General features: G+C 35.3%; 1 protein-coding gene and 1 long non-coding RNA gene across 3 annotated transcripts in view; one reads left to right on the forward strand and one right to left on the reverse strand.

Annotated features, from left to right (window-relative positions):
- Positions 1-12434, forward strand: part of LOC127018264 (uncharacterized) — a 32296-nt gene extending 19862 nt beyond the window's left edge. The window contains exons 3-4 of the long non-coding RNA XR_007766733.1: positions 11923-12058; positions 12355-12434. This is a non-coding gene — a long non-coding RNA (uncharacterized LOC127018264). The remainder of the gene's footprint in view (positions 1-11922; positions 12059-12354) is intronic.
- The window catches only part of HIBCH (3-hydroxyisobutyryl-CoA hydrolase), a 48451-nt gene that overhangs the window by 21838 nt on the left and 12761 nt on the right, over positions 1-13852 (reverse strand). For both annotated transcript variants that reach the window (XM_050899776.1, XM_050899775.1), the window contains exon 7: positions 648-726. In XM_050899776.1, coding sequence (XP_050755733.1) covers positions 648-726 — 79 coding nt within the window. The remainder of the gene's footprint in view (positions 1-647; positions 727-13852) is intronic.

The following is a 13852-nucleotide window of genomic DNA, read 5'->3' on the forward strand; positions in this document are numbered from 1 at the left end:
CACTTTAATCTGACTGAATTTTCTTGAGCCATACCACCATCTTCATATAGCTCTCAGACACAACACTTTCTTTTGTACTTCTCAGAGTTGACAAAGAAGCTGTAGGATCAAATATTAGAAAACACAAGGTACATGTTGCTATTTAAAAAAAAAAAGACACTGTGATCTCACCTGTACACAGCTGTAATGGGTCTATGTTAATAATCTACAAGAAAAGCTGGAATTTCAAAATCTGTCTCATTAACATTGCAGATCAGCTTGTAGTACAGCCAGTTCAACTCGTACTGAGTTCCAAATGTAAAGCTGACATACCTGCACTGGGATCTTCAGACTTCATCTGCCTGTATCTGTAGCAAAAACTTAGTTCCTCAGATCTACTTCCATTTGTGAAAAATTGTATCCTGACAGTCTTTGTGTCACTCTAGACAGTAAACCGCAGGTTAAGAACCTCAATGATCAACCTCCCAGAATACAGATAAGTTTCTATTAATTTAATAGAAAATACTTTCCATATATGGTCATCTCCAATTCCTTTTTAAAGTTCTTTCATTACCGCCACTGCTTTCAGTCAAAGACATTTCATCCTGATCACACAAACAGTGAAACTTTAAACACATTAACATGTGATAATCTGTTAAAATACTTACCTATTGCTGTTTCTGGCATTGCAAAAAGTGTCTTTTCTGTAGCAACTCGGAAACGTCCATGGACTGAGAGGCCAACTCCCTATGCATGGAGCATAAGCAAAGGACACAGTTACAAAATTACCGGTAAAAATAATCATAACCATAATCCAATGTAACACACCTCTTGCTTTGCTCTACAATTAAAATATTAGATTTACCATGCACATCTCAACAAAATATTACAAGGCCTTTTATGGTTCAAATACTAATAAAGCATCATATTACCTTTATGATTTGGCTGAAATAGCAGTCTATGCTTTAAAAGATTGATGAGTCATACAGAGATTAAGTTCAAAAACCCATGAGTGACAGCAACAGAAACGAGTGACCCCATTTTCTCCATTAGACTACTAAGGGAGTTGACATCCTTTTGCTAATGTTACCCCATCTATAATTTTTGCACATACTTCAAACCACCAACAAAAAAAAAGCCAATACTTTTTGAATATACTTGAATTGTACAAAGTTGTAATTATAATACTTTTTAAAGAAATAATAATTAACTATTCTTATAATGTGATAATTACCTACTTTACCAACATAGTACTTCAAGCAGGAAAGCCTTCAGCATTATTGATTAAAATTCAAAGTATGTGGTTAGAAACTCACTTATTTAACCTGGGGACTTTTATTCTCCAAGTCAGAAATAGAATTCACATTTCTAAGTGTCTAGCCCTCTTCTCTAGCAGTCCTTCCTGATGAGACACTTCCCTCAAGAGCAGAAGAGCTCCTGGTGTTGTCTATCACATATTTTCTGATTTAGGCAGTGAGCAGCAGCAAGGCCCAATAAAAATACATATTTTAAGTTCACACAATTAATTTAATTTAGATAAATGTTCAAGAGGCAAACTGACAAATTTAAAGAAAAATGGTTATCTGACAAAGTTACTATTATTTAGTAATAATATTTGAAGTAATCCAAGAATATTTGGATTAGTGGGTACAACCACAACACATGGGTAAAGGAGTCCCACTTCTCAAAGCTTATCTACGTGATACATGTCAATAGAAATGTGTGTTAGATCCTACCTGGAGACAAAACCCTCTACTATTTCACAAGAAGTTTCTTCATACAAATATTTTCTTTCTCTTCCTTTCCACTGTTTCAGCTTACTTCCTTTCCTCACTGTTAAATTTCCCTTTGCTTAGTCCTTCTATCCATCCAATTTTTCTATTAAAACTAAGATATCTTAAATATCATTGGCCAAAAGAAGTCAGTGTCTAATGAAGATGTAATAGATTTTTAAGTAACATTTCTACTTGTTTAGATGCTAGAAAAATGGCACTTTACCCAACTAAGGCTACTAGTCTTCACAAATGTCTTTGCAGTATTTCATACTTTCCATCAAAAACACTGAGATTAATTGGGTAATACTTGCTTGGACCAGCGTTATATATTTTATAGGCTTTTAAGAAGAGAGTAGAACATAGAAGAACAGCTTTTCATTTTGCTTATCTACAGAGATCTTTGGGTGGGTTTTACATTAAAATTTTAAAAAGTTATCTCAATTTAATAAAAATTACATCCATTTCCTCACACCATTCTCATGCATTCTTCCCTGGCCTCTCTTTACAGTTCTGCCCAGCAAGAAATTAATTGTCACTGCTTATTCCATTAGAGTGATATATGACTAAATTTGAAAATATCTTCAAGTTTTTCTGTAAAATGAGTATCTGCCAGTCTCGAGTTTTAATATAGATGTATGAAGTTTTTAAGATTCCAGTCTAATTTCCTGAGAAATGGACACTTAAAGTAACTGGTTATCATACTTAATTTTATATCCACAGACCAAGCCAAATCTATACACATGAGGTATTGCTGTTTCAAGGAGCCAAATGGGATTTGAGCAAATATCTGAATCTTATTTGCATAGGGTACAATCTTATGTCTCATCCCTTATCTGTCCTTCAGCCCTTTCACTTGAGGACTGGTCAGAGGCTGTAGATCTCATCTGGGCAGCCGCAAGGGCAAGGGCCCTGTATTTAGTTCTCTTGCTAACGCAAAGCTACATGTAAAGCTACATTCACTCCTAAACCAGCTCTAGAACTCTTAAATGAAATGGAAATGTGACTTCATCACGTCCAACTTTTTTTTTTATATCCTAACAGCATATTTTCACTGCATTTGGGTAAAGCCTGCTGTTATTTTTATGCATGTTCAGCAATAATGACGACCTTTTTATAAAGATAACTAAACTTAAAAAAAAGCATGCCCATTTAGCTCTTTCTAATGTTTAAATTAATTTTTTCTAATCCCATATCTAAGAATACAAATGCTATCTATCATAAAGCATTTTTTTCTGGCTTATTTTCTAGACAATCAGAAGTTTGTATAAGGACTCAAATTTTCTGCTGAGTATTAAGTAACAAAGACTAGAGTGTGAACTCCATGAAGAGAGCTTCTCTTCCAAGCTTGTTCTTTTTCATAGTGATAAAAATAACGGTAGAGTTTTAGTAATAAAAAGATGAAAGAGGTAATTTCTTTTAAAAGAAGTAATTAAATCAGATTTCACTTTCTCAAGTGCTTAAGCCATAATTGGATTTGTTTTCTAGATAGACTTCAAGTTTTATAGTATAGATAAGAGCTTAATTTCAGATATATATTTAAAAGAGTAAAACTATATTTTCTTCTTATCCATTATAAAGAAAATGGTGCAAATATGTCCTTACTACTTTGAAGATAATTTCTAAATAATCCAACATTAAGATAAAATTAGGAGAGAAAAATGAGTTAATGCTTTGAGGGTACAAACCCCAGTAATTTATTAAACTGGTGATCATGTGCTTTCATATGTTTATTTGCAACTTCCCAAATGGTTATTTTAACACATTCACTGTATGTTAACCTGCTCCATCTAATATAGAGGACTTATTAGTTTAATAGTATCCTGTGTAAAGAACAAACTCTTCCAGTCAGAAGTCTAAATACATTCCTCCTCCATTTCTGGATTTTGTAATTTATTTTTTTTAATTAACTGAAATCTTACACAGCTAGAGTCCCACCTAGGAGGCCCTTCACACTATTAAAATATCTGCAGTTGGGCTGTGTTCACTTCACCAAATAGTCCCAGCATTTACACATACAAGTCTTGATGCTATAATGTCTTTATTAAAATACACTATATCCTGCACTGTCAGAGTCCTACCTTTCATGATCTTAAAATATATACTAAAGCTAATGTCTTCCTTCAGACTTTTCCAAGATAATAGATTCCTATGGTGAATCAGGCTTGTTTTTTAATCCAGATAGTTTATCTTAATACCGGCATGAAACTTTTTTCCACTGACAGCTGAATGTTTGAATTTTGTAAAGGATACTTGAAGAATGAGACTAGAAGTTAAGGAGCTAAGAAATTAACAAGCAATCAATTTAAACAATCTTTCTGTAGGGTTTATATATGAATTAATCAAAAACATAGATAAGAGCAGAAATGGTGGTCTGAAAATATATTATTGGAGATAGATTGGTTATGAAGGTGTTTGCTTACAAATTCCAGATTTATTACTACATGGATATTAAAATATTCATCTTAAAAACACTGTGTTACAACTCAACTCAGCATTAGACTCAGCGCACCTCAAGGAGGCATGTAATATTATAGGCAGTTTGGTCTGAATTCCTCAACAAGCTTCTGAAAAAGCCAGTAGGGTATCTGAATTTTACTTCCCATACACATATTTCCTACTCAATGCCATATTTCAAAAGTCATTATGTGACTGTATATATAAAATTTATCACTGATTTCCATTTTTTTCTCATGATGAATACAGAACCTTATTAAAAGTATTTTTCTAATGAAAAACAAGGTGCAAATTACTGATAGATGGAGAAATGGAATACAGCTACTATAAATCATAAAAGTTAAGTTGTAGCCAGAAGGCTGTATTATCTTAAATTGAGAATGACCCATATTAGTAAATCAGAGAAATCACATCTAGGGAAGTTATTAAGAAATTGAGGGCTACCACAACAGAGAACCATACAGAGCAAAATAAATATGCCCTTCCTGAATGACATACATAAACATCTGTTCACATACAGAAAAGTAGATCTGTGTCACAGCAAAACCGTAAATCACACTTGTCTATTTACTAAATAACCTAACTCAGACAGTAAAGGAATCACTGCCTAGGAAAGCATAAGTGACAGAATAAAAGAAATACAAACAGAAAAGGCCTTCAGGAATGTTGCTTCTATCATCTTCACTAGGCTGATAAAGAATTTTTAGCTGTTCAAGCAAACAATTTTATGATAATAGACAATATTAATATTGTCTGCAGTGCAGGTCCTGCTGTAACAGTTCACATCCAATGATTACACTCATTTTTAACTGCATGAGAATACAGTTCCTGGTAGGGCTAGAACCACAAGAGAAATGTGGCAATCAACAAACAAACTGAGCATAACACAACAAACAGCAAATATATCTGAATACAGATGTGTAAAAATAGCCAAGGTGCAGCAAAAATGTTTTCAAAAGCATTAGTTGGCAAAGTAAGCGAATGGAATTGATTCAGGAAGCAGCAGGAGCTTATAGCTATGTTAGATCAAAAATCACTGATGTAAGAGCATTACCCCCTGCATCCAGACACAGCAAATCTTAAACTGAATCAAAATTAATCTTTATTCATCATTAATGTTATGGACCACTCCAAAGAGCATAATCCATTTTTATCTGTAGATACTAACAGACAAGATGACTTAGTGAACCAGAGCAATGCAGCATAACAGATCAATCTGGACTAAGAATATCAGTTTCTTTGGTTGATGACATATAAATCAACTCTATACAAGTATTAAAAATATAATTAAAAAACAGTGCTTTTTGTGAGCTTTTCAATCATTTAGTGTGGTATTTTAAAACATAAAAAATTAATGTAATTTAAATATAAAATATTAATTTCCACATACTGATTATGTATTAGAGATTCTCAGTTCGAATTCCTACAGACATACAGAAGCACAATAAGCTGACTGGACATAGATTATCTGTAATAATATCTGATGTTTCAGGCTTGTTCTCTTGACCCCTAATTATTTAAACAAATTTGATCCAACTACATTAATAGTAATCATTTAGGTCAGGTTCTTCTTACAGTGAAACCTGGGAAAAAAAAATATATAGGCCATTCTGTGCACCAATGCTGCTACAATGAGTGTCCTTTATCAACAGAATTTAGATTGACTTTTTAAAAGCCCTGTTTTGATTTTTTTTTTTTTTCTACTACCAGCCAAAACTTATCAATGATCTCAAACCGTTTTTATTAGGGTAGTTATCTGCAATAGCCATATTTTTTCCCCTGCGTAACCTGCAGGGACTGATCTGGTCTTCTGATGGTGAGCACCCAGACTAGTGTTGCGATCCTACCTGGCAGACCATACAGAAGCCACGGTGGCAGCTAAACGCATGCCTCCGCAGCAGGGACTGAGTGCCTGCAGTTTCATGTCCTCCCTTTCCATGTACGTTGGCTCCTCCAAAGCAAAAAGCAGCCGGTTGAACAGTTCGGTCTCATGGTCCAGTCTGGCCTGCAGACACTGCGCCTTGACAACCATGATGCAAACATTAAAATTTCTACCAAGAATTCCTTCTGATTACTTAGAATTTTCTGAAATAACTTATTTCCAGAATTAAGAATGTTTTCCTCATTTCTTTTTCACTACTGTGTATTACTTTCTAAGACTTACATTTAGTAAGCCTACAAAACTTCCTGGCATCAACAGTCCGCTATGTCTGTTAAAAAATACTCTTTCATGTCAGAGGAAGCAGAACTTTTTATGGACACAAGACTTCTGCTGCAACAGAAAGAAAAGAGATGATGTAAGAAGACTTAGATCTGAAAAGCCTATAGCAAAAGTAATTAATTACTAGCAAGTGAAACTTTTTCTAGTGTTAAATTAGAATGCATTCTTTTTTCCCAAATGCTGTTCTCCAGTGTTTCCCTATACATAACTGGCCATGTATGTTCAGAAAAAGACAGTAAGTGTGGGGGTTTTATTACTTCTAAAATTCTGGAAGACAAGCTCTGTCCCTTTGTCCCTCTGTATCACCTAAAAATGTAGCTACTGCAAGAAATCTGTATGTCCATCTCACGACATCTTAATGTCTGCAGGGAGGGCAAGCAAGTGGGAGGGAACTCGTTTCAGCAACTTGCATCAATGCATAACTAAGCTCTTAGGCTTTATCTTAAAACTGAAGAAACACTTCTTGTTCTTAAAGACAGGTAGATGCAACAGAACTTTATTTAAACAGGGGCACAGTTATTTGGGATGACAGGCGTGAATTGAGGGGACTTTGTAATGATGTTCTATTTCTCAGGAAAAAGTGCTTAGAAAGTATAAAACAGATTAAAACTAACTCAAGGAGAAAATGAGCATTCAAATTCTTCTGGAAATGAGAAAAATTAGCAGAAATATGAAAGAATGGAGAAGCAGGCAAAGATAATTCTCTTCAGAACTTTTTTTCCTTGATCTGTAATAAAGGGAAGGAGAGGGAAATAATGAGAGAACTCTTAATATGAGACTAGGCATCTATATGAAGGCCTAGAATTAGAGAAAAATAGTGGAACTTTTAGCAAGAAAGAGTCTGGTGTTAAATGGAAAGAACAAATCTGTGCAGAAGCCTGCAAAAATCTCTGCAATGACAGTCAACAGTGCAGGGGTAGGAAAGCTTCCCATAAAGCCACAAATAAAACCTCCTTTAAACATACACAGGCTTCAGGGGGGAAAAAAAAAAATCTAGAAAGCACAGCTTAAAACTTCAACTTTAGTCTCAGAGTAGACAAGTGATGTTTGCTGTATGATGTGATCTATATGTCATTACATTGCACAGAAATGCAAACACAGTGCAGTACAATTGTATAATACCAACATCTGTACAATGTACGTTCAGGAAGTCTGCCTTTCTTTTCTGGGTGTAAAATAGTGGCATCCATTCCTTTTTATAGAGTACGTTAAACAACTCGGTCATTGTAGAGTTGGGAGAGGGAGGGGAGAGGAGTTTTACTTACTGCACCAGTACTGACCCATAATTTAAAATACTTGTTTTCAAGACAGTGCTTTATGATAAGCCCTTTGGGGAGTAACATCACATGCAAATCGTTGAATATTCAGTGATTATTTTCTGTTGTGTCAAGAGCTGCTGATATTATAGTCCGATTAGCTACAAAATGAAGTGCACCATTTGTCCCTATGATCATACTCAGGAGCTTAGCAGGCAGACCAATGTGCCAGATGGTAAATATACTGTAGTATCAGCAAAGAGCGAATCCTTTCGTAGCATTGCCTCAGCATTGCTTTCAACATCCTATATTACAGAAGCTAAGTGGTACACAAGTCAATCTCACAAAGATTTGTTTCAAAGTACAACAAATAACTACTTGCAAAATCTGTATTCTATTTTACAGTAAAAGCTGCCTTCAGCTTTGAAGCACTGGCAACAAAACAGGCCGCAAGCTTCTATGTGGTATGCATCCACGAGTTTCCAGAGGGAGGGGGAGAGGAAGAGAGAGAACTGGAAAGCAGCTTATCTAGGTTTAGTATGACAATTACTCTTACTTCAGGGCAGATTTTAGAGCATAAATTAAAACAAAACCAAAGATGTTCAAGTTTCAGAGCATGATGACTGACAAGAGGCATGACATATTTATAAAAAGGAAGAAAAAGAAGAATCAGGAGAAGTCACAAGAAGCACTAACATTTCTAAGTTCCAGTTTCCTAGCTGTAAAAAAAGGGTTAAAGGGGTAATAATGTCCATTACAGTATAGAAGTGCTGTGCTATGTAAAATAATAATTTTTCATGAACTTTTATATGCTGCAGTTAGTCACCCAAAGCACATATGTATATTAATAACTAATAAGCAGAATTTCTATAGTTTGCAATAAAATTTGCACCACAGATTAAACAACAAATTAATAGCTGTTTGTTCTGTGAGCAATATCCACCTGTGCACTTCATGAACGCACATTCCTCTAATTAAAAATTGTATCACAAGTGGGCAAAAAATGTGAGATTTTACAGATATGGTTAATTCTAATGTTTCCTAGTTTTTGAATGTTAGTCTAAAATGCTGCTATCTACACCTCTGTATAAAAGCTATATGCACACAACTTATACAAATACATCCTAAAAGCAAATAAATAAACAGATGGAAAGACATATTACAATGTAGAGGAAAATGAGGAGCTTCCCCTCCACCCCCCTAGTATTTTATATGCCTGAGGAATATCAGAAGACACCTAACTTAAACATTTATGTAGCAGCTGCAATTATTGCAGCCTATGATATTTGTCTGGCTTCTTTTTCCGGAGATTCTCTATTAACAGCTCATAGTTCAAGTGAGATCATGATGAAGTAAAGCAATCGGTTGTCTTTACACTTCCCACCTTCCTCTTTCAGTCTTCAGTCACTTCAGCTAAACATACCAAAATGCCACTATTCAGTGGTTTAGAAGATTTTAACTTTGGTTTTAGATACAGGCTCACAACTTTTATTTAAATACTTTTTTTATGGAAAAGAACAGGCAAACATCAGGTGTTATGTTCACAATGATTTTGTTTCACTAGTCTGCAAGAAAAGATAGACAGCAATGCCAGGCAACTTGCTCGGAAGGAAAGACTCTGTCTGCGTAGATGTCCATACCCACAAATGGCACAGACAGCGAGGACAGACTCTTCTCTCCTACTTTTACATCACTGGGAACTGGTTTTGGTAGGGGGCAGATTCAGGCTGTGGACCACTGAATCTTTGAGACATTCCCTCCCTTTCCTCCTCCCACCTACTGCAGCAGTCCAGCCAGTTGTAACTCAGAGGATAACTTGTAAAGCCTGGGAATAAAGAATTTTATTTGTGGCTTTTATCTGCAGCAGTAAGAAAGGTGTGTTTTTTCTTATGCTGCTTTGGTCCTGACTACAGAACATCAGGCAATCAAAAAACCAAATAATTCCACTTTACAAATATGTAATTTAAATTCAACATTGATGATCACTTTTTTAAACATATTTTGGAAGAACAAGGAAAAAAAATGTTATTTGCAGATGTATGCCAGAAATTTTACATATATGTTGGCGGTGAAAGGAACATTCCTAAAGAGTTACAGCCACACAGCCTGGATAAAAATGGGACAGGATAAGGACAGCTATTGCTCAACTCCAGCTCCTTTGTGTACTGGAATTCTACTGACTAAAATGTATAATACACAAGCTGCTTATGACATCACTACCAATTTACTTGATAAGAAATATTAATGTAATAAGAACTGTTGACCAAATCCTGCTAAAGTGTAAGTTTAGACGTTTGTAACTATATTGGTAGAATCTGCATGGTACCTGTAGCAAGCCTCTTAACAACATTGTTCAAGAAAACATCATATTAATTTAGCTGTTGGAAAGTGTTCGCTGTAAATTACATTTCTAGTCTCAGTAAAATCTCTTAAACTTGTACTGCATATCTAAGCCCTCATTTTCTCTGATGAATGTGGTCCAGATCTGTCAGAGCACTGATATATAGGCTATATGTTACATAAGGTAACATACAGACATGCTAATAAATAACTAATACATTAAGTAAACAAAATACTGACTGAACATCTTCCCCTCGATAACATTTCAATTTAAGTAGTTTAGAAAAATGCAAGATGCAGCTGATATTTTGAATATTGAGTTGGAAAACTTTTTAGATGTTTCTTCTATTAAAATAAGCATTAGAAAAAGATGTTACAGCTTAAATTACATGTAAGCAGTGCAAAGTGTAAAAATACTCCTGAAAATTGACTTCACCTCTCCTTGTAAGAACTTCCTTTATTTTAGGAACTGGCCGCCTTTTCACATAATTCTTCTTATTTCTGTGATTGAGAATGATTTCTATTAGAAATACCAATTCCTGAAAAAAGACGACAACTTCATATGATAGCTTTAGAGCAAATTCCTCCACAGCTTTTGGCTATTTATTCCATGCAAGAACCTCAAACAACTAAGAAATAAGCGACTATGTTTTTTTCCATACAGGGCAGCCAGGGGAAGTAGGCCAATTCCTATTGTGACATGCCAACATACATTTTTTGGCAACAAACATCCCCCACAAGGGACTAATATTTTTTATTATTATTTTCAAAAACTGCTGATTGATTTCACTAGCACTTGCAGTTAATCTAATATTTTTGCATGTCAGGCATTTACTTTCACCTACTGAAGAACCTTGCTACCAAGAAAAATTACACATCTGATGTAAATTGCTATCAAGTGTTTCCCCATAGGTCTCAGAACATTATTATAAAGAGTTAACATTGGAAATATACAAAGCATTACTGAACAAACTTCTATAATTATAAAACCTTTTCAGAATGTTGTGAGGTAAAATTTCACAAATATGCCAGGCTAAAATTGAAATAAAACACTGCAAACTCCCTCCAGAAAATTACTAATTAAAATTTTGACAAGTCTTTATTGATTAAAGCAGAGTAAAAGCTTAAAACAGAGAAGTGTTCTACTTTTTCCTGAAGAGGGTTAAAATTTCATCCTTCCCCAAAAGTCAAATTCTCCTTAAACCCTCACTAAGACAAATGGACTTTACATGATGCAACAGAGAATAATTACAGAGGAAAGATACAAATTTCAACTAAGCAAATTTCTGCCTTAAAGGTCCTGAGATCTGATTTACAAGGGAAGTCAGATTCCTCTAACAATGTCAGCCTCTGGAAGCTTTTGCTGAAAATGAAGTGACACTAACACAAAAAAGACGTAAAGCTAAATATTAGGTATGCAGTTCACTCTTCTACAGCAACATAAAAAGACGCAGTAATTCTGAATCTGTAGTCCAGAAGGGAAGCACAGTTAGATGCACAATAGAAGGAATATTTCCAAACCATAGAGTAGGTTCAGGAATTTGGCTGCATCTGTTTCTCTGGAACCCCTACATAACCCCCTGATTAAAATGACGTTGTTGCTCAGTAAGCAGCATTCTGAAAAAGCTTCATGTTTTGAACTGTAATGTTTCTGATGCTTCCCCATACACAGCAGTTTCCTCTCATAAACAAACTAGGGAAACACAGCCTAGATGATATCACTATGAAATGGAGGGCACAATCATCTGAAAGTATATTAAGTTACCTGCAGTTTGCAATCAAACTGAGAGGGTACCCTAGCTGAGGTCATACAGAAGCCAATCATTAATGAATTTTTATTTGATATTTTCGTTATCTGCTTGGATGATGAAATAACAAGGATTTCTATAATTTACAGATTACTTTTTGGGAAGGCAAACACTTTGAAGGGCAAGATCAGAATTCAAAACCATCTCACTTTGGAGATCAGATAGAAACTAACAAAATGAAGACAACTACACTTAAGAAAGCAGAATCAAATGCAGAGATTACAAGTATGTTTTCTATTGAACAAATGCCTAGACATTTTTCAGGGGTTTATAGCAACCATGAACTTAACACAAATAATAATGCAATGCTGTTGCAAAAAGAACTACTTAAGGTATCATGCTACAGCAGAGTCTCTACCAGCAGGCACCAAAGGGCTGAAGCGTACCCACTCAGCCTAGATTTAATACACTTGGGAAGCCTTATCAGATTGATGTGGTGGAGCTATAAAAGGCAATGCCAGCTGAAATGGCACTCAGGTTTCTTGAAGGAGAAAATGAGTATTATTTTTTTTTCTTTGTAGTCTTTGAGGAAAACGGTAGCTCCGCAAGACTGACTCTTTGACAAACAAGTTCTGTTCAAGGAAGAAGATTTAAAAATTGGTAAAAGGTAAGCGGTAAAGAAATGTACTGTGATGGAAGTTTATGTTATGCAAGGAGGAAAGAGGTAAGAGTAATAGCTTTATGAATAACTAGAAGTGGTGGCCTCCTAGCACCCAATGCTTTGAGAAGCCGCTATTTACATGGGCTATTTGTGACAGAATATCTCTGTAATATATGGAGGATAATTATTCTGCTCTACTTGGTTCTGATGAATCCTCCAGCTGAAATATTGTCTGGTGTCTGGTAATGAACTGTAAAGTACACAAATTGGAGAGATTCCAGAGGATTCCGAGAAGACCAAGAGACTTAATCTATGGTAAAGGCTGAATAACTATCCTTATCCCTATTAAAGAGAGATGGCTAGGAGCAAGGAATGCAAGTATCTCAAAATGTTCTTAGAGAGCTGCAACTAAGACTGGAATATATTGATTACACATACTAAAGACTTAAGTTAGACACTAAGGAATCTTAACTTGAAAGAATAACTGAGCACTCAGGTGGGATATCTAGAAAAAACAGAATTCCTGCTGTTAGAGGGTTCTGAACACATTAGGTGAAAATCTGCTAAGCAATCATCTAGCTATATTTAACCCTACTTCAAGTGTAAAAAAAAAAAAAAAATCCTGAGGCTCCTCTCAGCTCTATACTTCTGTATAGTCTAAAGCTTAACATATTTGACATTACTACCTGAGTCACTAACATAGACTCAAACAGTTCTTTAAAAAATTCTACTCTCTAATAGTCACCTTAAAGATACTCTATGTAAGTAACTTAGATGTAGACTCTCAGTTTAAGTAAAAGACCTTGCCTAAAAAAACTGTACTGCTACGTGTGTTGACAAAACTAATGGAAAGCCACTCATGAACCCAAAGACCCAATTAACAGGTTGTCTTCTCATACTCCCAGTCCGTATACCCGAGGTCCTTCTCTACTGAGGAGAGAATAAAGCAGTCAGTACTGCGTACTGCTATTGCTCTCACAAACTGGGCCCTAGAATCTGAGGGAGTCAGGGATGGAAATAAGGTTGGGTGACCTTTATCTCTTTAAATTGCGAGCTATATTAAAGTTCCAACTTCCTATTACTCTCCCTAAACATGAAGATTAGAAAATAAGATTCTTGGAATAACTCAAAGCAGAGGGCTTTGCAAAGGATTTAAGAGAGCTGGCAACTCTACCAAACTCCATTTCTGTACTGAAAATGTTGCACGTTACCATATAAGTTAAAATCTACTTGGCCCACAGGAAGATGTTTTCTCATCCTAAAACTCAAAGCATTAATCTTTAAAGCAAGAAGTGTAACATAATTGTATAACGCAGAAGGCAAAGGCAGGGACTGGGAGAATGAAGAACCGCCCACCATAGGAGAAGATTGGGTTCAAGACCATCTAAGGAACCTGAAGGTACACAAGTCCATGGGAC

Source organism: Gymnogyps californianus, chromosome 7 (assembly GCF_018139145.2).
Source record: "Gymnogyps californianus isolate 813 chromosome 7, ASM1813914v2, whole genome shotgun sequence".
NCBI lineage: Eukaryota > Metazoa > Chordata > Aves > Accipitriformes > Cathartidae > Gymnogyps > Gymnogyps californianus.